General features: G+C 40.1%; 1 protein-coding gene across 5 annotated transcripts in view; it reads right to left on the minus strand.

Annotated features, from left to right (window-relative positions):
• GPBP1 (GC-rich promoter binding protein 1) overlaps nt 1–24,441 on the minus strand; it is a 94,779-nt gene that overhangs the window by 53,673 nt on the left and 16,665 nt on the right. For all 5 annotated transcript variants that reach the window (XM_006148975.3, XM_006148978.3, XM_006148973.3 and 2 more), the window contains exon 3: nt 8,469–8,588. In XM_006148975.3, the coding sequence (XP_006149037.1) occupies nt 8,469–8,531 (63 nt within the window). In that variant the 5' untranslated portion in view covers nt 8,532–8,588. The remainder of the gene's footprint in view (nt 1–8,468; nt 8,589–24,441) is intronic.

Below are 24,441 nucleotides of genomic sequence, written 5' to 3' on the forward strand. Positions count from 1 at the left end.
GGAAATACATGCATTATATTTTGCCAAAAAATCCCTTAATACAAAATAACTATTACAAGTTACTACAGAATAAAGCACATGAGGACAGCCAGTGTCACAGTGGTTAAGGCTGCTGGATCCCACATGGTTGACTGTGGTCAAGTACCAGACCTAGCAGCTTGAAAAAAAAAAATGCTGGACACACGTGCATGCCCAAAATTCCAAAAAGAGAAAAAAGGAAGGAAAGAGAATGTGGTGTGACCATCCCCCATAGGGGCTGCTTTCTCAGTTTCCCCCTCTGAAAACCTCAAGTGCTCTCTAGCAAATTAAAAAAAGAAAGAAAAGAGTGGGAGGGGGGGAGTGTAAGAAGGGGAGATTAAAAAGGGTCAACTGGTAGTATGGCAGCTGGATCTCACATGGATAACTATGCTGTTTGAGTCCCACAACCAAAGGCCTGGAAAACCCATCAGCACAAGTGCATGTGAGCCCAAAATCTGGAGGAAATAAAGAGACTATGGTGTGGCCATCCCCCACCCCCCACCCAGCAGGGTGCTTTCTCACTTCATCCTACCCGGAGATTACACACAGCCTACAGCAAATTAAAATGAAGGGCCAGCAGGTGGCATTGTGGTTAAGGCACTGCATTCCCACATGGCCAACAGCAGTATGAGTCTCAGCTCTGGCAACATGCCTTCTCACTTCCTCACCCTTGTCTCTATCTCTCTGGAGAGCACATGTGCCCTAAAAATGTGCAATTTTTTACATCTTACTTAACTTTTTATTTTTTAACTTTAAGGGCACTGCATTCCCTTGTGAGAGAGAGAGAGAGAGAGAGAGAGAGAGCGCGAGCACGAGCAAGCAAGCTGCCAGGTCCAGGTTGACCATGTGACAATGTAGTGCTACCTGCTGGTCCCTGTAGCAAAATTTGTTTAAGAGAGATTTTTCCTATAGCGCATGTGCACTCACTGGAGGGACAGAGACAGAGAAACGGAAAGCAAGAAATCACTCCCCAGAGGGGACGGCTACACCATAATAATCCCTTCTCCATTCTCCTGTCTGGATCCTGGACACATAAGAACACACACTTGGCATGAGTTTGCAGGCACTGGGTCTGGGACTCAAATAGCAGTTGACCATGTGAGAGTCTGGCAACATTAACCATTTCCTCCTAAAGCAAAAACTTTTTTAAAACAATAAATAAAATTAAATCTTTTTTTTTTTTTAAATAAGAAAATGTATTCACTTTAGTTGAATTTCATTGCAACATGTTTAACATTGTTTCTTTTAGGAAGAAAAAAAAGGCCAGCTTCTTGGCACATTGCACAGTTCAAGAAAAGCCAGATCTATATGGCAACCACCATTCAAATCCTGGCCCTGACACATGCCAGGTGCCCAGGTAAGGGCCCAAGACAATCTACAGGAATCATTTCATCATCCTTCCTAGTGTAAAATTACAGGATCGAGAAGCATCTAAAACAGAATTTTCCAGTTACCTAAAATTTTCAGTATCTGTAACTACTTCCATTCACTATTCCTTTAATAATAAAAATGATGCTGGGGCCAGCAGGTGGCAAATCCTCTACTCTAAGTGATAGACACAGAATAAGACACATGTAGATACATGCAGTTAAAAACTTCGCCACATGGTGGTGCTAAAATTCTACACATAAAACTACTAGAAATACAGTTCTGAAAACATGTCGAAACTTAATTCAAGTCTTCATAACATCTTTCCAAAGAAAACTAAATAAAAGACTGTCCTTAAACAGAAATAAGAGAACGTAGCAGTAACTGATGTCTGTCACAGATCAAGATGTTAATTAACAAAGGGAAATCCGAGATTAGTAATCATTAAAGATGTGAGTCTGTCAATGACTTTGAATAAGGAATAAATCTCAAATACTGCTACTTAAAGAATTCAAATTGATAGCCATTTTTCAGAGGTAATTTTCAATTTGAAGAATTTATAATACACCGCCTCAAATTCTCAAGAATCAAAATCATGAGAACCTACCCACATTAATCAAGAGCTAGGTTCTAGAAAGCACTACAGATTTCACCCCACATCAACAATTACTAATCTTAAATATCAAGTTAACATTTAAATGAAGACGATAATTATATACAAGCTCTTTTAACGCTATGGCATTAACTTTAAGTATCGACAACTTCATTGATAAACTTTTAAATAAGCCATGAAGCCCCTAAAAATGTAAAACCTTATACTTATTTTAGAGGAAAAAAAATTTAAAAAGTAAATAATGAAGAAATCTATATGCTCAGTATGAAACAAACATGGAATTTTTAAAAAGGATACATGAAGAGTAGCTGGGAAAAACACAAGGGAGCAAAGTTAAGAGACCTACACAAGAAGTGGAAAGGGGAAAACAAGCTTTTTGTCAGTAACAAGTGATTTCGGTCAGAGGTCTATTCCCTAACAACATTTGAGTCCCTTCTTATAGTCTATGAAGTAGGACTTTTAATCATTTTACAAAATTTAAAAATAAATCCCATGGACAGAGCATGGAATAGACGGTACACCTTGAGTTCTAGTCTAAATTCATACTAATTAGCTATGCAAAAATGGCCAAGTCAGTCAGCCTTTCAAAGTACCTCTGTATAAAACAAGAAGGTGAATTTAGACATTCGCTAATTTTGCCTTTATTTATTTGAGAGATTATTGCTATAGGACGCATGCACTTGCTGGAGACAGACAGAAAGTGAGAAATCACTCCCTTGGGAGGTATGGCCAAGCTGCAATCCCTTCTTCTCCATTCTCCCCTCAGATTTTGGGAGCACGCATACACACGCACTTGTGCCTGGCATGAGTTTCAAGCTACCAGTCCAGGACTCAAACTGCCGTCAACCATGTGTGAGTTCAGCACCTAAACCACTACCCCGTCTCCTTTTTAAATTGCCAGATGACATTTAGCTTGTGCATTAGAGAGAGACAAAGCACCCCACTATGGGATGTAGTCACACTCCAAACCTTACTCTTCCATTTCTCCATCCTGTCAGATTTTGGGCACCTGCGCATCCAGTGTGTTTTTTAAGTATCTATGGTCAAGACCTGAACTGTACATCAGCCATGCAGTAACTGACTCCCTTAACTACTATGCTACAGATAAGGCCTGAATTTTGTCATTTTAATACACGTTTTTTAGACATTATAGGCAAAACTTACTATGACCTGACAAGTCCTTTTGAGGGAGCAAATTTACAAATTACAAGATTGTGCCCATGAGATCTGCTTTTAATAGATTTTTATATGAATACCTCAGCTGGTGGAATTTAAGGACAATTTAAAAAGGCAAGCAAACCTTCTCTTTTTCCCTTGGCACGGGGGGGGGGCAAATGCCAGGTCGACTGATTCTAATTCTAAGGTCCCAAGTTACTATGAAAGAGTTTTCTACATTTTATCATCTCTAAAATAAATACTTCCTCTTCAAAAGCATACACATTAACTAGCAATGTTATTCCTTTTGTGAAAGATGAAAGAGGACATGTTGTAATAAATGATTTATACTAGACACAGTGAAACTAGTAAAAATTTAAGTATAAAGCACGGAAGAAAACAAGGTAATTACTAGAACCAGTGATCTCAGCTTTAATAATGTGTGGTATAATGTTTCACTAAATACTATGAAAATCTCAGAAGTATTAATAAATTAGCTATTGGGACTGGCATGGTAGGTAAGTAGCTGGACTCTGACATGGCCATCCACAGTTCAAGTCCTAGAGGCCTGCTTTCTCACTTTCGCTCTCTCTCTGGTCAAATTAAAAAATAATAATAATAAATGAGGTTGAACAGAAAATTCTTTAAAAAAAATTATTTGTAAGAATAAAGAATTTACTTTATGTAGAAATACACGGCTCAGTTCTTATAAAAATTTATTATTATTATTTTAATTTGCTACAGGGCACATGTACTCACTAGAGAGTGGGAAAGTGAGAAAGCAAGCCGTCCAGTCTGCAACTTAAACCAACGCTGCTGGCCAGATGGGAGTCCAGAGCCTTAACCACCACACCATCTGTTGGCCCACAAGATTAAATTCTTAACTACACAGGTTCCTTCTATTTTAATTTCCACATTATTTAAAGGTAAATATTTAGACAATGTTACCTACGTCTGCTTACAGTTGTTTTATATGTTCATGCATAATAGACAATGCTGGAAGAGGTCCTATGAAAAATGTCCCATACTGGGCAAGCCAAAAGTGTGGTAGTTAAGACTTCTGGATCCTACATGGCCCACTGAGCAATTAAGAGTCCCAGACCATGGGGCCAGCAGGTGGCGTGGTGGTTTAGATGGCTGGACTCCTGGGCCCAGCAGCTTGCCTTCTCACTTTCCCCTCCCTGTCTCTCCCTGGTCAATGTTTTAAAAATAAAATAATGACAATAAAATTAAAAAAAAAAAAAGAGTCCCAGACCCAGTGGCTTGAAAAACATGCTGGGCCCATATGCATACAGGCACAAAAACTCAAAAGGAGAATAGAAGCGAATAGGTTGCAACATGGCCATCCCCAAGGGAGTGATTTCTCACTTTCCCACTCTCACTGTCCATCAACCTGGAGAAGCACAAGCACCCTATAGCAAAAACTTAAAACAAAAAAATTGCCATATTAACAAGGTAAAACTACACAAAAATACTGTAATATAATCATGTGTTGTTTAATCGCAGGGATACATTCTGAGAAATGGCACCGTTACATGACTTTGTCACTTTCAAACACTGGAGTATACTTATACAAAACTAAATGGTAGAGTTTACTATATGCCTGGCTATACGGTATAGTCTACTGCTCTGTATGGAAACATCATCATATATGCAGTCTACCATTGACTAAAATATCATTATGTACAACCAAGATATACATTATGACTTATGCTTTAAAAAAAAGTTATTTTCCACCTTTCAATCAAGCTACTGATTTAAAGGCATGACCAATGATATATCAGTTATCAATAAAGCCCATTTTGGGACCAGCAGGTGTTGTAGCAGTTACATCACTAGACTCCCACATGGCCAACCATGGTTAGGGTCCCAGGCCCAGGTTACTTCAAAATCACACCAGGCCATCCCCTGGGGGTGATTTCCCACTTTGTCTCTCTGCCTCTTCGGTGAGCATACATGCCCTATAACAAAAAAAATCATTCTTTGAAAAAAAAAAAAAAAAAGTCCACTTCATGGGGCCAATTGGTGGTATAGTGGTTAAGGCACTGGATCCCACATGGCTGACTCTACGGCTTTTAAAAAAAACACACTGGGCATGTGTGAGTGCATGACCAAAATCTTGAGAGGAAAATGGAGGAGAAGGGACTGCAACATGGCAATATACCCTGAGCAGTGTTTTCTCACCTTCAACCTCTCTCTCTCTGAAGAGTACACCCCTCTATGACAAAAATATCTTTTTATAAAAGGCCCATATCTAGCTATAGGAGGACTTTCTTCTCAGCAAATCTTAAAAATAGATGACGAAACAAGCAAATGGTTAACACTGCTGGACTCCCACGTAGTCAACTGCAGTTCGCATCCCAGACCTGGTGGCTTAAAACTCACACTGGGCACATGTGCATGCATGCCTACCCAAGATCCTGAGAAGAAAATGTAGAAGATTGTGACATGGCCATCCTCCTAGGGAGTGATTTCTCACATTCTGTCTCTCTGTCTCACAGCAAACACACACACACACCGAATAGCAAAAATCTCTCTTAAAAAAAAAAAAAAGATGATATTTCGAAGATAATGGTTTTGCATGTTTATTCTATTTTCAAATAAAGTGAATATTTCTTATTGAGTATTGTTCTATAAAAATTACAGGCGGTCACTGTTCTGGAATGAGCTTCTGCACCAGGCTCTAACAGCCCAGACTAAGACTTAAAATGGAGTTACTTATACTAATGTTCCAGGTCACCAAATGAAAACTTGCTACCTCACAAAGAAATTAGGAGAGACATAATACCCTAATTTCCTAAACCAACCAGTTTCAACTAAAATAAAGTTCCTTTTGCCTTTAATCGTTATAATAAAAGCAACTAAAGATCACCTGATACTAATCAGTATCATTATTTTTGTATAGCTGTCTCCCTGTCTCCACCTTTCAAGTAATTCTGAAATGACTAATCTACTTTTTCTTCTGTTTCTTTCTTTGGCCTTTTTATCCATAAAATCAACCTCTTCTGCTCACCTCACTAAAAAATTGTTTTTGCAGCTTTATTCACAATTGCCACCATGCTACCTGCCAAATCCTTAATGATAGTTTTTAAAATAGTTTTCACCAATTGTGCATGTTTCAAATTACTAAAAGTGAAAACTGCAAGAGTCTACTGTGCACTTGAAAGACATCCCACTATCCCTCTCATCCATTATGGGAAGCTATAAGGATTGGGGGTGAGGGGGCCCTCTCCCTTCTAGCTCCTAAACAAGAAGCACAGCTCCCTGATAAAAGCAAGTGTCAGAATCTCAGCCCCTACACCTCCAACTGAAGAAAGCAAATTCCTGTTAAGTGTAGTCCATCAGAGACTCTCCCATCCATTCTCTAACCACTCAAGATTAAACATTGATCCTAGACTCATCAGGCTAAGAATACCGATACCATAATTGTTCTTATTTTAGCTACCTCACAGGGCAGAGATTTCACACTGAGTGGCAAACTGAGAAGGTCAGATGCTTCTGCCTTACCCAGACCCAGCCCCCAAAGGAACTGACTTAACTTACTTAATTTGAAATAATGTAAAAAGTTCAAGCCTATGGAGTCTTTGAGAAACAAAGATTTGGGTGGTAAGAAAAGAGGAGAATGGGTCAACCAGTGGCACAGCAGCTAAGTAAACTGGATCCCACATGGCCAACCACAGTTTAAGTCACCGAAACTGGCAGCTTGCTTTCTATCTCTCTCTGTGGTCAAATTAAAAATAATGACAATAGGGGACCAGCAGGTGGCATGGTGATTAAAGCGCTGAACACTCCCACATGGCCAACCACAGTTGGAGTTCTGGACCTGGCAGCTTCCTTTCTCACTCTCTCCCTGTATCTCCCTCTGTCAAATTAAATGAATAAATTAAAAATGAAATAATTCTTTAAAAACATAATAGTAACACCAAAAATTAAATAACCCAAAAAGAAAAAGCGCACACACCAGGGACATGTGTATGTGTGCCCAAAATCTCAAAAATAATGTAAGTGGCTATGGCATGGCCATCCCTTCAGGAAGTGCTTTCTCACTTGCTTTTTTTTTCTCTCTCTCTAGAAAGCACACATGCCATATATCAAGTTAAAATAAATAAAGGAGGGGGCCAGCAGTTAGCATAGTGGCTATGTCGTTGGACTCCCATGCAGTCGATCACAGTTCGAGTCCCAGACCCAGTGGCTTAAACTCATGCAAGGCACATGTGCATTGTGTGCCCGAGATCCGGAGAGGAGAATGGAGAAGGGATTGCGGTGTGACCATCCCCCCCTGGGGGGAGACTTCTCGCTTTCTTTCTTTCTGTCTCTCTCTGTCTTTCTAGAGAGCGCACACGCCCTGTAGCAAAAACCTCTCCAAAAAAAAATAATAATTAATTAAAATTAATAATAAAGGAGGAGATTAGTGTTAAATCATAAGTAGGCCAGCCAGTTCACAGAAACCAGAGTAAGAGAGACCTATGAGGCCAAAGGAGTCAGAACAAATGTAAGAGGACTGGCTTCAAAATGCACTCATGCCCTAATTAAACTCTAATTAAATTATATTAGACCAATTAACATGTGGCATTGTTGAAAACAATAGAATAATCAGCCACCAATTAATGGAGAAGGATATGATACCAAATGAGGCAAACTTTACATAAAGAAAAAGGAAAAACACAGAGAATGCCCTGATAAAACTACCTTCATGAGGCCAGTGTGCCTAGAACAGAAAAAGTGAGAATGAGAAGTTCTAGGTTCTAGAGAAAAAAAAAAAAACCCTTCATTCCAGGGTGACTGTGCACATGCCCTTTACTCTGAAACTCAATCACCTCACTTCTCCTCTGTGGATAAAGGGGCTGATACTTAATGAGTACAGCAAGGATTAAAAATTCTAATCTCTAGATATGAAGAATTATGCTCATATTAGGTAATGTTTGACAAACAATTTTGAAACTTATAAAGTACACCATGAGAGTAGGACAACACTATTATGTAATAGGGCAATCAATACAAGGTGGTTTTAAAAATTCAAGCACAGAAAAACGTAAAAAATACATAAGAAATGTTCAAAGTAGCTGACTGATAGGGATTAAAATTTGTCGACCTTTGATTACTACAAAAGACAACTCTGAATCTTAGAAATGGCTTTAGCATATTGATGGATACTGGAAACCGATTTTAACTATTAAAAATTAATAAATTTGAAATAACTGAGGTCAATATCAATTTACTTCTCTGCTATGAGAGTAAGCCTTCATGTTTAGTAACATTTGTGTAGAAGAACAAAAGAGAAAGAAAGGTAAAGAGAGATGCAGAAAAAGAGTACCTTTGTTGATGATGGTGGAGTAGGAAAATTAAGCCAGGCTGGAGCAAAGTCATGCTGCGCCATTTAGGTCCAGTCTCTCCGACTCAGTGAAACAAGGCTTCAACACCTCATGGCAAGTCCCTGTCATATAAAAATGGAAGGAATTAGATCTGTACTACTTGCCAAAATTATCTCCTAGCTACACCTTCCTTAATTACAATGATGGGACTACTCTAAGATTACATTTGTAACAATAACCTAGAAAAGGCAAAAACTATGATGGGAAGTATATCGTTTGAACGCGTCAGCATGACTGCAAGGGGGCAGAAAGAGGAATTTGGAGGGTAATGAAATATTCTGATTGGGACAATGATTATATAACAATAAACATTTATCAAAATTCATCAAATTATACACTTAAAACTGGTAAATAATGAAGTATAAAAGTTTGCTTTTTAAAATCAAATACGTGATTAGATATTGTCTCCTAATAGATAAATATGAAAAATAGATAATACTATCACCTATGAAGTATTCATGTTCTCACCCCAAATGGAATTGGAATTTGATTAAACTACCAATTCGTAAGAAAATTCAAGAAAGAAAAACAAGTTAAAGGATATACTGGTGACAGGACAGCCTCACAGCTTAGTGGTCAAGGGAGCCCTATTCCACATGGCCAATCATGGTTCAAATTCTGGCCCTAGCAGCTTAAAAAATATGCCAGGCATGTATTCAAGCATGCTCAAATATCCCCAATAGAATAGGAAAATAGAGGAAGCCAGAAGGTGATGTGGTAGGTAAAGGCGCTGGCCTCCCACATAGCCAACAGCGGTTCAAGTCCCAGACTTGGCAGCTTACTTTCTCACTCTTTTTTAATTTTTCTTGAGAGGTTTTTGCACGCGCCCACCAGAAAAACAGAGACAGAAAGCGAGACATCACCCCCCGGCCAGGGGGGATGGCCACACTGCAATCCCTTCTCCTCCATTCTCCTCCCGAGATCTTGGGCACACATGCACACATGCCCAGCGTGAGTTTAAAACCACTGGGTCCAGGACTCAAACTGCGGTTAACTACATGGGAGTCCAGTGACATAGCCATTACGCTGCTATTCCCACTCTCCCTTCTTTCTATACTCATATTGAGTAATAAAAATAAATAAATTAGACAAATAATTCTTTTTACAAAAAATATAAGTGACTGTGGTATAACTACTCCCCATATTGAGATCTCTCTGGTGAGCTCACACACCCTCTGGCATTAAAAGTAAAAAAATTAGGGACCAGCAGATGGTGTAATGGTTACATCGCTGAACTCCTACATAGTCGACTGGTTGTGTGTCCATGTGTGCCCAAAATCCAGAGAAGAGAACGGTGAAGGTACTGCAATGTGTCAATACCCCCTGGGGGATGATTTCTTGCTCTGGCGAGCACGCACTCTATAACCAAAAATACACAAACAACAACTAAAAAAACCTCTAAAAAATAAATAATAATAATGAATAAAGTTAATTCCTTTAAAAAAAAAATTAAAGGTATCTAAGGCTGACAGGTGGCAGGCACAGTGGTTAAGGCACTTAACTCCCATAAAGCCAACCAGTTTGAGCTCTGGACCTGGCTACTTGCTTTCTTGCCTTCTCTCTCAGTCTTTCTCTGGTGGATGCATGTGCCCCATGGCAAATTTTATAATAATAAAATTAATAAAATGTCTACAGTAAGTAATCTACCAAATCATGAACTATTCAAACAGCTAAATGAGTTGTTTTCTTTAACTAAAATAATGGCTTCTTTAATAAATGGATAAACCAAACGTAGTGTGTAATCCTTGTATGGATCCCTACTCAAATCAATCTTTCAAAAAATTATAAAACAATCATAAATTTGAACATGAACTGGATATTACATGCATTAAGACTTAATAATAACCATTTCAGGGGAACCAGCAGTTAGCATAATGGCTATGTCGCCGGATTCCCACGTAGTTGACTGCGATTCGCGTCCCAGACCCAGTGGCTTAGAACTCAAACCGGGCGCGTGTGCGTGCGTACCCAAGATCCCAAGAGGAGAATGGAGGAGAAGGGACTGCGGCGTGACCATCCCCCCTGGGGGGTGATTTCTCGCTTTCTGTCTCTATGTCTCTCTCTGTCTGTCTGGCGAGCGCACGCGCCCTATAGCGAAAACCTCTCCAAAAAAAAAAAAAATCATTTCAGGTGTGATAACGGTACAGTGGTTATTATTTGTTAGGGGAAAGAAAAACTGAACTGATGCATCTTGCCTTTTAAAATAAACCAGGGACAGGGTCAGCAGGTTGCATGGTGATTAAGTTGCTGGACTCCCACATGGCCAACTGCAGTTCCAGTCCCAGACCTGGTGGCTCACTGTCTCACTTTCCTGTTATCTCTCTGGTCAAATTAAAAAAAAATAATAAGGATCAGCAGATGGCATAGCAGTTACATAGCTGGACTCCCACATAGCCAACCACAGTTTGGGTCTTGGACCTACAGCAAAACTCTTTCTATAGAGCAGCAGATGGCATAATAGTTCCACTGCTGGACTCCCACAGCGGTTTGAATCCCAAGCCCAGTGGCTTAAAATTCACATCAGGCATTTGTGCATGCTGGACACGAATGCTCACGTGTCCAAAATCCTGAGAAGAGAATGGAGAAAAGAATGAAGGGACTGCCGCACAGCCATACCTCTGGAGGGTGATTTCTCACTTTCTGTGTCTCTGGTGAGCACACAAACGCCCTATAACAAAAATCTCTATTAAAAAATCTCTGCTAAAACAAAAAAAAACAACAAAAAAAAACCTCTAAAAAAATGAGCAAAAGGGACAAGGAGGTAGCGTGGTGGTTAAGGTGGTACTGGACTCCCACAAGGCTGATTATGGTCTGAATCTCAGACCTAGCTGCTTGTTTCCTCACTTCCCCCCTCACACTCCCTCTCCCCCTTCTCCCTCTGGTGAGTGCATGTGCTCTATAGCAAATTAAATAATAATAAACAAAATTAAATAATTATTTAATTAGTAAAAAAAATCATTAAAATTGTTAAAAATAAATTAATAAACCAGGGACTGCTGAATAGGGGTACAGTTGAAACAAAGTTGTCTGTATGCTTACAATTGCTATATGTTGGTACAAGGAGAAACATATTCTACTCTCTGCATCTACATATCTTTGAAATTTTTCACAATAAAATTTGTCTTGTGATTACAATCTTCACAATGAAACATTAACATTTCAGAAACTACTGTTCTTCCTATTCTTGAACTTGATTTTTCCAAAGCATCTCTCAACTGCATCAGTAAAAGTTTCAAGTGGCCATACAGTGGCACAGCCCTAAAACAAGGTACTCTATGAAGCAGTTAGCATCCGGAGGCCTCCCTAAGCAGCATGTACTTGTGTCCATGATCTGGGCTCAAGATGGAACATAATGTCAGGCCCTTCTCAGGGATGCTCTATCCATCCATCCATCTCACAGAACAAATTTTAAGTTTCAAAACTGACCCATGGCCTAGTGGTTAAAGGAGTCCACATGGCCACAGTTTGAATCCAGCCTCAGCAACTTGAAGAACATGCCAGGAGAGTTTGCATGTGTGTTCCAAACGCCGACAGGATGGAGAAATTCAGGAAAAGGGATTATGAGTGAAAAACACACCCCACTGAGAGGTTGTCTCCTTTTTCTCTCTGGTAAGCAAACACACCCTCTGGCAAATAGCAGAGGGGAAAAGGTTTGAAGTTGCCACCATAATCTAAATAGAGTAAATCTATCATTTTTAAAAATTATTTTATTAATTTCCTACATGGCACATGAGTTCATCAGAGAGACAAAGAGACAGAGAGAGAAAGGGAGGAGAGAAAGCAAGCTGCCAGGTCAGGGATTCAAACTGGTTGGCCATGTAGGAATCCAACACTTTAAGCACCAAGCCACCTGTTGACCCAATTATAAATTGGGCACTATTCTTACTTCAATACAGAACTCAAACTATTAGTTAATCTTCCTAAATCAAATTTTCTAAACATCAAAATATCTTAAGTATGAGCCAGCAGGTGGTTTACTGGTTAAAGCGCTGAACTCCAACATGGTCAAATGCAGTTTGAGTCCTGGACCTGGTAGCTTGCAACTCATGCCAGGCGTTGTGTGTGTGCATGGCCAAAATTCCAAGAAGAGAATGAAGAAGGGATTGCAGCATGGCCATCCCCCTGGGGGCTGATTCTCACTTTCTGTCTCTGTCTCTCCAGTAAGCCCGCACATCCTGGAAATCTCTCTCAAAAAAAAAAAAAAAAAAAAAAAGGCTTGAGGCTGGCAGGTGGTGTAGTACTTAAGTTTCCTAACAAATGTTTTGAATTTACAAGCTTATAATAACCTCTAAGCAATTTTCTTTCTTTCAATATGCAAATGACAGAGAGGCAAGCAGACAGAGAGAAATGAAAAACTAACCCCCCCCCCCCAAAGGATGACCACATTGCAATCCCTTCTCTAGTCTCTTCTTGGGACTTCAAGCAAACACATGCACCCTGTGAGCTCTGGGATTCAAAACTGCAGTCAGCCATGGGATCAAGCCACCTTAACCACCATGCCATCCAGCTGGTCTTCTAGGTAAATTTTGAACAAATAATTAAACGATTAATATTACTGTTATTCTTGTATTTTCCCAGTCTTCTTTCAAACCTAAGTGCTAAGGCAAAGTTTTTAAAGCTCTACTTTCATAAAATACTCAAAGATACTTAGGATATTACAGAAATATTTTAATTCTACTAACCCAAACCACATTGATCTATTACAACAAAAGTTGGGGCCAGTATGTGATGTAGTGGTTAAGATGGTCAACCACAGTTCAAGTCCCAGACGTGGAGGTTTGAAAATCACACCTGGAGTGTGTTGCCTGCATGTCAAAATCCTGAGAGAAGAATGAAGAAGAGACTGTGGCATGGCCGTACCCCTTGTGATGGGGAGGTGTGATTATTTCTCACTCTACCTCTCTTTCTCTCTCTGGTGAATGCATACACCCTATGGCAAATTTTTTTTTAAAAAAAGTTAACAGTAACCAGAGATAGGAAATGTTTACATGACCTATATGGATACCAGTGGAAAACCTTAAGATAAATTTTAATAAAACATATACAAATTTTAAGAATATTCCGGAAACACTGTATGCCTCAAAAATCAGGTATTCTGGGAACCAGCAGTTAGCGTAATGGCTATGTTGCTGGACTCCCACGTAGTCGACCGCGGTTCGAGTCCTGGACCCGGTGGCTTAAAACTCATGCCGGGCACATGTGCGTGCGTGCCCAAGATCCCGAGAGGATAATGGAGGAGAAGGGACTGTGGCATGACCATCCCCCCTGGGGGGTGATTTCTCGCTTTCTGTCTCTCTGTTTCTCTCTGTCTGGCTGGCGAGCGCACACGCCCTTTAGCAAAAACCTCTCCAAAAAAAAAAAAAGAATCAGGTATTCTGAGTTCTATTCCCTTTTGCATTGCATTACCAAGTTTTGTGAAATAAAAATCAAAAATGTTTAATATTTTAGAATTTATAAAGGATTTTGTCTTTCACATGAAACTTTAATACTAAATAAATGATTCAATCATTACTACTAAATGTTGCGATATAAACATTTCTAACAACTTTCTGTCTGAAATTCTTAAAATCGTAGTTCCAGTAACTAACTCACCAAGAATAAACTATTTTTAAAGTTTATACCAAGTAAAAATTGAGGGACCAGCAGTTAGCGTAATGGCTATGTCGTTGGACTCCCACGTTGTCGACTGTGGTTCGAGTCCTGGACCCGGTGGCTTAAACTCACACAGGGCGCGTGTGCATCCGTGTCCAAGATCCCAAGAGGAGAATGAAGGAGAAGGGATTGCGGTGTGGCCATCCCCTCTGGGGGGTGATTTCTCGCTTTCTATCTCTCTGTCTGTCTCTGTCTGTCTGGCGAGTGTACGTGCCCTATAGCAAAAACCTCTCAAAAAAAAAATAAATAAAATAAAACCTCTCTAAAAAAGAAAGAAAAAAAATTGATGAGTGATTCCAGAGGACCTACATTAACCATAAACTTAATTTGGACACAATGAAAAACACCAGAGGTGTGTGCACAAGGGGAAAAACTGTAAAGAGGTAGCAGGAGCAGCCATCTGTAAGCCAAGGCAACGGTTCTGTGAAACTTGACAGAAAACAGAGCTACTTGGGGCCAGATAGTGGAGTAGTTGTTAAGTTGGCCAAATCCTACCTGGCCAACTGCTAGATTTGAGTACCAGACTCAGTGATTTGAAAACATGCATGCAAGGCAGATGTGCATGCGTGCCAAAAAAGAAGGGGTGGCAGTATAACATTCCTACTGGGGGATATTCTCACTTTCCTGTCTCTACAGTGAGTGCCAACACTATATAGCAAGAACTGCCCCTCTCCTCCCCAAAAAAGCACGTATGCCTAATAACAAGAACTGTCACAAGACTGCTGGAGCCTCAACCTTGCACAAAATCTACTGCAACTTTATACAAATAATTACTTAAATTAATCTGGGGGTGGGGGACAGGTGGCATGGTGGTTATGGTGCTGGACTCCCACATGGTCAACTGCAGTTCAGGTCATTTTCGTTTGCTCTCTGGTCAAATTTAGGGACCAGCAGTTGGCATAATGACTATGTCACTGGACTCTCATGTAGTCGACTGTGGTTCGAGTCCAGACCCAGTGGCTTAAACTCACACCGGGTGCATGTGCGCCATCTCCACTGGGGGAGTGATTTCTCGCTTTCTCTCTCTCTCTGTCTTTCTGGTGAGCACACATGCCCTGTAGCTAAAACCTCTCATAAATAAATAAATAAATAAATAAATAAATAAATAAATAAAATAACAATCAATAAAATTAAATAACTCCTTTTAAAAAATAAAAACAATCTATCCACCAATTATTCAATCTTGGACTGACATATTCGATGTTACTGATTCATGTAACCAAGGTTAATTATTTCAAAACAACTATGTCTGGGACCTGCAGGTGGGATGGTGGTTAAGGCACTGAACTCCCATACGGCCAACTCTCCATTTGAGTCCCAAACCTGGCAACTTACGGATTACACAGGCACATGTGCATGTGTGCCCAAAATCCTGAGAAGGAAGTACATGAAAAAAGAAAAGACCAACTACCTTTTACTAACAATCTGCATATAACTCTCAAATGAAGTTAAATTTTTAAAAACCTTAACAAGCCAATTATTTCTTCACTGAGATGGGAAGAACCAGAGGCCAATTCAAAGTAATCCTTAGTTTCTTTTACAGTAAAAAGCCTATAGAATAATATCCCTTTTAATACAGGCCTAATTTGATATTCAATAGATTTCATTTAAAAGCTGGGCCTTCCTCTTCCCAGCTGGGCCTTCCTCGTCCCAACTCAGGCCATTAAATGCACTAAAACATGGCGGTTGCAGGACCGAGACTAAGTACTGGGAGTTAAGAGTAGGGGTGAGAAGGCAGCAATACTTGGGAGTGGCCCAGCAGTTTCTCAGAGTCAAAGAGAGGAAGAGGAGGACATCATACGGAAAGAGAGCAAGGGAAGGAGGGCTGCACCTAGAAGAGAGAAGAATGCATCAATTTAAGAGGAAGAAATAATCTAACATGGGAACTCAGCCTTCCCAAGAAACAGTGGATGCCTATGTAGGGGAGGAGTAGCAGCAATAGAAGACTGGGGAACTAAGTATTGATTGAATAAGCAAACACAGAATAAAGCCAGGTTTCACACTGACAAAGACACTAATAAGCAAAAGAAAAATCAGAGTGTAATGTTGCAGTGTTGAACTGTACCAGTATGATCAATTCCTGGTCACATATTAATAATGTATTAAGGTACTAATTTTCACACACATCATAAAAACAAATACTTCTATTAAATATGTGTATAAATATAAATATTTTCCCTGAAACCTTAAAAACAGAATACAATTTTTTCTTAGGAGTATATGAAACATTTTGTGTCAGGCCTCAAAACCAACTCAATACATTTTAACATAGCCTGAAATCATTCAAGTATCCACTCCAATTACAGAGAAATGAACAAAGAAATCACAAAAAGATATCTAAAAATTTTCAAATATGCAGAAATTAAACACATTCAGACAACCATGAGGTCAAATAAATTGTTAAAAAAATTAGAAATATGATGTGAGATTAATAAAAATGAAAACACAACTTATTCAAACTTAGGGCAAGCAGCAAAGCAACGCTTATTAGAGAGAAATAACTGACAATGCCTACATTAAAAAACAGATTTCAGGCCAGCCAGTGGTCTGAGTTAAGGCAGTTAGATCCCATACGGCAGACCACAGGGTTTCAGGTTTCAATCCCAGATTCAGAAGCTTAAAAAATACACAGAGCCCAAGGTATGTGCATGCCTAAACTCCTAAAAAGAGAGAAATGGAGAATGGACACTTGGCGTGGCCATTTTCCAAGCTGGTTGCCTTCCCATTCTCTCTCTTTTTGTGTCTCCCCACTAAGCAGAGAGCTCTGGCAAATTAAAAAAAATAAATAAATAATAGAGAGGGCTAGCAGATGGTGTAGTGCTGGACTCTCACATGGCCAAACGTGGTTCAACCACCAAACCCAGTGGCTTGAAATTCACACTGTGTGTGTGTGTGCATGTGTGCCCAAAATCTGAGGAGGAGAATGAAGAAGGGATTACTTTCTGTCTCTCTGGCAAGTGCACACGCCAGAGCAAAAATCTCTCTTAAAAAAAAATGTTTATTTTTAAAAGTAAAGAAGCAGGCCAGTAGGTGGCATAGTGGTTAAGGCACTGGATCCCACATGGCCTACATGCGAGTCTCAGATCTGGCAGCTTTTTTGCACTCTTGCATACATGACCATGCCCTACAGCAAAAACTGAAATGATAATGATGATAATAGTTTTTTTTAATAATTATTTAATTTTATTTATTATTATTCTTTCTAATTTGCTATAGGGTGTGTACACTAACGAGGTGTGGGGGGAAAGTGAAGTGAGAAAGCAAGTCATCAGGTCTGGGACTCAAACTGCATCAGCCACGTGAGAGTTCCATGCCTTAACCACCATGCCCACCCACTGGTCCCCAAATAAATCGTTGTTTGAATAAAGAAAGAAGTAAACTCAAAAATCACATTGTAGGAGAAAAAGATGCTTATAATTTTCAATTTCTGAAATACTAAAATTTAGATCACCTCAATTTTTGATCAAACAATATGAACAATATGGGCTAAGTACTTGAAGACACAAGGCTATAGAGGACAGTCCTAGGCCAGCCCCACAGCACAATGAGAGCCATATCCCACGTGGCCTACCATAGTTCAACTCAGGCCCTAGCAGCTTGAAAAACACACCAGGCACACATACATACATGCTCCAAATCCTCAAAGGATATGGAAGGACTGTGGAGCAGCCATACCCCACTGGGAGTGCTTTCCCATTCTCTCTCACAAGTACATACAGTCTAAGGCAATTTAAAAAATAATAATAATAAAAAAAAAAGGCAACCTGCTCTTATAACAGTTATCAAGCTATTAATTAACAAGCAACTGTAAAACAAGGTTGCTGTCTCAAATCCTCCCAGAAAAGTTGGAGGCACACCAATTCTTTAAATTATTTACCCTAAAAAAGTGCTAACATTATGAGAGTTCAAATGAACTAAGCAGGTAGGCTTTTCAAAAATATGCTATAATCCACTTAAATAGAAAAAAGGGCAGTTTGGGCTGACCCCAAGGCCTAGTGTTTAAGGGAGCCAGATCCCAAATGGCTGTGTGGTTCAGGTCAAGGCCCCAATGGCTTGAAAAACACAAAAGATACTTGTGGGTGCATGTCCAAAACCCCTATGGAACAAAGAAATGGAGAGGTACCACACCCCACTGATGGGTGCTTTCTTCCTCTCCCCCATCTCCCTGTCTCTCTTGGTGAACACACACAGGAACATTCAACATGTTAATGTAAACCAGGATCCAAACCTGGAGCGTTCCTATATTGCTTCCAGCATCATGGAGCACTCCTACTGCCTGCATTACTGCACCTGCCCCTATATTTTGTTTTACATAAACAGAAAGTAAAATTACCTTCTCAAGCACTACTACAGAAAGGAAATGGGATTTATTACTAATTTGTTCAGCCTACACCCACAACTTGTCCAGTAACAATTCTGAAATTTCCAGGAGAGATGGGGAGTCATGTTGTGTTAAGAATTTAAAGTAAAGCATATTTTGGGGTCAGTAGGTAGCATAGTGGTTAAGGTGGTAGATTCCCATGTAGTTAATTGTGGTTCAAGTTCCAGACTGGGTGGCGTGAAAGATGCCATGTGTGTGTGTGTGTGTGTGTGTGTGTGTGTGTGTGTGTGCGTGCATGCCCAAAATCCTGAAAGAAGGGATGGCAGCATGGCCATGCCCCCAGGAAAGTGATCTCTTATTTTCTGTCTCTCCAGCAAGCATACAAGCCCTATAGCAAAAATATCTAAAACAAAAAAAAACCCTACTTTTTTTAAAGTAAAATATATTTTTTGAAAAGAGTTATTAAAGCTACCGGAAGCTTTCTCTCTCTCTCTCTCTCTCTCTCTCTTTAAATAATTTTTTGCTATAGGGCACGTGCACTCACCAGAGAGACATTTCCTGGTAGCTAAACACATGTCAATTCAGTAACAACAAATATGTCAACCAAACAACGCTCTATATTCTAAGTACAGCAGTTCAAATCCATGGCTGATTAGCCTGAAACTTCCAACACCAAGATCCAACAAGCTGGAGGAAAAAGACCATGACACAACCAGACTACGAAAGGCACTACCCCCTCACATGTGTGCTCATATTCTATCATGAATAAAGAAAAAGGAACAAGAAAATAAATGAAAAAAGGTCACCTTTATTAATTTTTTTAATTGCCAAAGAGAGAGCATCCCCTAATGGGCTATGGTCATACTGCAATGCCTTCACTTCCCCATCATGTTGGGATTTGGGGCACCCATATACACATACCTAGCATGTTTTTCAAGATGACATGATCTAAACTATCATCAACAATGTGGGATCTGACTCCTTTAACCACTAAACAGGGCCAATCCAGAGTGACATCTTTTAAATTCTTATCTCAGTCAATCCACTGAACAATATTTGACACCTATGGCCACTTGCCTTCCCATGGCTAACCCAACAGAGTACATTACTAGTATCCTTTGTCAGTCTACAGCTACCCCTTTTCTCAGGCTCTGCTCATACCTTACTAATGTTTATATTGGATTATAAGAAAAGTCATGATGACGACCCAATATAACAACATCTGGCCCTAGTTCTAACTCCAATGATAGAAAATTATAAGCTGTAGAAATGATCAGAAAACCAGCAAAAACTATAACTGATTTTGTTATATCTAAAAACCTGGAATATCATCAGTGGCACCTCACACGAGTACTGGTATATACAACAGGTATTTTGTTATGTTTCTTAAAGCCAGAAACATATACTAATTGGTACATTAATAATCTGAGAAACCACACCAAAAACTAAAAGGTTTCATTACAAGTTTTTGTAATTAGGCACTCTCTTTTGGTCTGAAAGGTATTTACTACATGGAGCCCAAATCATGATTTATATCAAATTTAACCTCATCAAAAAGCTTTGGCAAGATTTCTACTAGATGCTTACCACCTAAGGAAACAAGCATAAAAATGCTTAATACCAGACTGATTATATGAATTCAAAACTAACTGCATTAAAAATAAAATATGAAAATAAATAATGTTTTTTAGAAAGAGACTAGCAGTTGGCATAATGGCTATGTAGCTGGACTCCCATGTGGTCAATTTTGGTTCGAGTCCTGAGCCCAGTAGCTTAAACTCATGCCAAGTGCATGTGCGTGCATTCCTAAGATCCCACAAGGAGAATGGAGAAGGGATTACAGTGTGGCAAATTAGATTCTTTCAAAAATGTAGGTAAGAAGCTAACACAGACACAGCACAAAAACAGTATTTGGTTCTTCAGGGTTCTACAACATAAGTCATTCAATAAAAACTGCTCATATATATAAAATTCCCAAACAGCTTTTTATTGCCTCATTTTTTACCCCAATTGCCAGATGTGTGCTCCCCAGAGACAAAAACAGAGACAGCAGTTGGGGGGGAGGCAGGGGGGAAATGGTCATGCCAGTCACTTCTGCATTTCTCCATCCTGTGGGGATTTGGGGTACCCAAGCACACGTGCCAGTGTTTCTTCTAAACCACCAGGGCCAGGATTCATACCATGATAAACCACATGGGATCTGGCTCACTTAACTTCTAGAATTCAGAGCCAGCCCACCTCATTTCTTAGATGTGAATAATCACCAATTATCTAAAGAAAATAGCGACATGAAAAAATCACTAAAAACCATGAACACAACGTGTGGAGAGTGGCATAGCAGTAAAATGTTACTTTCTGTGATGCTGACTCAAAATGAGGAGATTATGGATTCACACACAGAGATTTTCCTAAATATGCCAGGCACTAACATGCCAGAGGTTGGCTGAAATTAGGAATAGATCACACCATCAAGAAACTTGTGGGGATTCTCTGACCCCTAACTCCCCTCAGTAATGGGGGGAGGGGGGGTGACAAGAAAACAAATAATTTAAGAGATTGAGTTTTTCAGAACCCCAGCAATAAAGAGCAACTTAAGCAGAGAAAAAAGACAGCACTCTCCTTAAAGTCAAAAATGAGACTGCATCAAGCAAAAAGAAAAAACAAACACAAAAAAAAGAAATAGAAAACTGTTTTAACCAAAGCACTCTCTTAAAAAAAAAAAAAAAAAATCTTGATTTTTCCCTTTTACACCTTCTCCCATCATTAGGAGGCCCACCGGGAGGCCTAGTCATACCCATTCAAAAGCATGCCTACTGGACTGCTTAAGTAAACTATACAGTTCCAGGTCTAAAATATGAAAATTTAGATTATGGGGCCAACAGACGGCACAGTGGTTACATCACTGGACTCCCAAATGTCCAACCACGATTTGAGTCCCAGACCCAGTGGTTTGAACCTCACACTGGGCACTTATGCATGCATGCCCAAGCACTCAGGAGGAGAATGGAGGAGAGATCTCAGTGTGGACAAACCCCATGGGGTGATTTCTCACTTTCCCTCTCTGTCTCTTTCTCTCAGTGAGCCCACACGCCCTAAGGCAAAAACCTTTAAAAACAAAAAGAAAGAAAGAAGGAAAATTAAAATTATTATGATCCCAGGCCAGCAAGTGGCATGCTGGATAAGGACACTGGACTCTCATATGGCTGACTGCAGTTTGAGTCCTGGACCTGGTGGCTTGCTTTTTCACTTCCCATCCCTTCCTCTTTTACTTTCTGGTCAAAATTATAAATAAATGAAGTTAAATCATTTTTTTTGGGGGGGGGAGAGGTTTTCTCTATAGGGCACTTGCGCTCACCAGACAGTCAGAAACAGACAGAAAGCGAGAAATCACCCTCCCAGGGGGGATGGTCACACCACAATCCCTTCTTCTCCATTCTCCTCTCGGGATTTTGGGCACGCACGCACAGGTGCCCGGCGTGAGTTATAAGCCACCAGGTCCGGGACACGAACTGCGGTCAACTACGTGGGAGTCCAGTGACATAGCCATTACGGTAACTGCTGGTTCCCAATAAAATAATTCTTAAAAAAAAAAAAAAAAAAAAAGATAACGATCCTGAGATAGCATGCCCACAAACAGGGTGAACATCTCTAAAACCCAATGGACTTTAAGTGTGGCAAGCACCAACCTCACAAAGTGACACAGTACAACAGTACAAAAAGGGCAAGGATTCTCTATATGCTCAGGAAAGCAGCATTATGACAGGATACAGAGTGGCTGTGGTGGAAAGTCTAGAACCAACAGATGGTGTAATGATTACATCACTGGACTCCCCCATAGCCAACCACAGTTCAAGTCCCAGAGCCTGTGGCTTGAAACTCAAGCCAGGTGCGTGTGCATGCATATCCAAAATCCCCAGAAAAGAATAGAGAAGAAGAAATTGCTGCATGGGCATCCTCTCTTAGGGATGACTTCTTGTTTTCTGTCTGTCTCTCCAGTAAGCACACGCACTCCATAGCAAAAAGACTAAAATAACAAACAAAACAAGTAAAAGAAAGCCTAAATATGTGTAACACAAAACACAGAAGTTAACAAAATACTGATATATACAAGTACATAAAAACACAAAAAGCACTCTGTATGACAAAATTCACCAAACCAAGGTTTAAAAAAAACAGTAACAGGGACCAGCAGTTAGTGTAATGGCTATGTCGCTGGACTCCCACGTAGTCGACCACGGTTCGAGTCCCGGACCCGGTGGCTTAAACTCACGCCGGGGGCGTGTGCGTACGTGCCCAAGATCCCAAGAGGAGAATGGAGGAGAAGGGATTGCGGCGTGGCCATCCCCTCTGGGAGGTGATTTCTCGCTTTCTGTCTCTCTGTCTCTGTCTGTCTGGCAAGTGCATGTGCCCTACAGCAAAAACCTCTCAAAAAAAAAACAGTAACAGAAAAATTACTCATTACATACAGCACATATGAAGGCCCAGCCACAGTGGCATAAATAGTAAGGCACCTTAGCAAAAAGCAGTGGCAACACAAGAGGTCCAGATTCAGTTCCCAAACCAAATTAGAAAGATCAGGCAGGCACAGCAGTACTTTTTCTATAATTATAGTTAACTGGAAGCCTGGGATGAAAAATCACAAAGGTGAGATCCTGTCAAAAACACCCACCTCCTCCCTCCCTCCCTCTTTCCTCCTTCCCCCCAGTACTCTCTTTCACAGAAAAAGAGGGGAGCCCTGACTTTCCTTCATACTTACAATGTTCCTACAAACCACTAGGAAAAAATAATCCTAAGAAAATAAAAATAGCCCAGACTGATGGCACATTTGGTAGTAAATTAAACTGTAACACTGGAAGTTACAAAGTCAATGGTGGGTCTGAATCCCTTAGCTTGAAAACATGCCAGATCCTGACAAGCTGAAAGGCTGTGGGAAGAGACAACAGCAGGAAGATAACTTGTTAAGGATACTTCCCTCCCTCTTCCCCTTCCTATTCTGTTATGTGTACATGCACTATCATGAATTTTTAAATAAATAAAGGAAAGAAAAGGATATAAACAAAGTTCACAGAAAAGGATCTTACACATGGAAATTTTCACTCTCATACAAAACGAAAAAACAGAACAGTCCCATAGACTGGTGGTTAAGAGAGGTAGAGCCAACATGGCCAACTGTAGTTTGAATTCTGGCTTGGCAGTCTGAAAAACATACCAGCACATGTGCATGGGTGCCCAAAAAAGAATGTAAACAAAGTTCATAGAAAAAGATTTTATACACTGACTCCAAATAAAAGTACCAACATATGGCATAATGGCTAAATCACTGGACTCCCATGTACTGGACCCATGGTTCGAGTCCCAGACCCAGTGGCTTAAACTCACACCAGATTCATGTGTATGCGTGCCCAATATCCCAAGGAGAATGGAGGAGAAGGGATTGCGGCATGGCCATCCCCCCTGGGGAGTGATTTCTCGCTTTCTATCTTTCTCTCTCTTTCTGGCAAGCCCATGCCCTATTGCAAAAAACTTCTCCAAAAAAACAAAAAAAGGATCTCAATGAAACAATTCAGTTTCATTTGGAAGAAAAAAGCAGGGACCAGCAGGTGGCATGGTGGTTAAGGCATTGGACACTCCCACATGGCCAACCATGGTTCAAGTGCCGGACCTGGTAGTTTGCTTTCTCTGTGTGTCTCTTTGATCAAATTAAAATAAATAATAAAATTAAAAATAAATAACTTTAAAAAAAAAAAGAAGAAGAAGAAAGCAGGCTGGTCCCATAGCTTGATGGTTAAGAGAAATGGAGTCCACATGGCCAACTGTAGTTTGAATTCTGGCCCTGCCACCTTAAAAACACACCATGCACATATGTGTGCATGCCCCAAATCCCTACAGAACAGAGAAATGAAGAAGGGACTATAGTGTGATTACACCCCAGAGAGGTGCTT

The sequence above is a fragment of the Tupaia chinensis genome, unplaced genomic scaffold (genome assembly GCF_000334495.1).
Source record: "Tupaia chinensis unplaced genomic scaffold, TupChi_1.0 Scaffold000251_1, whole genome shotgun sequence".
Taxonomy (NCBI): Eukaryota; Metazoa; Chordata; class Mammalia; order Scandentia; family Tupaiidae; genus Tupaia; species Tupaia belangeri.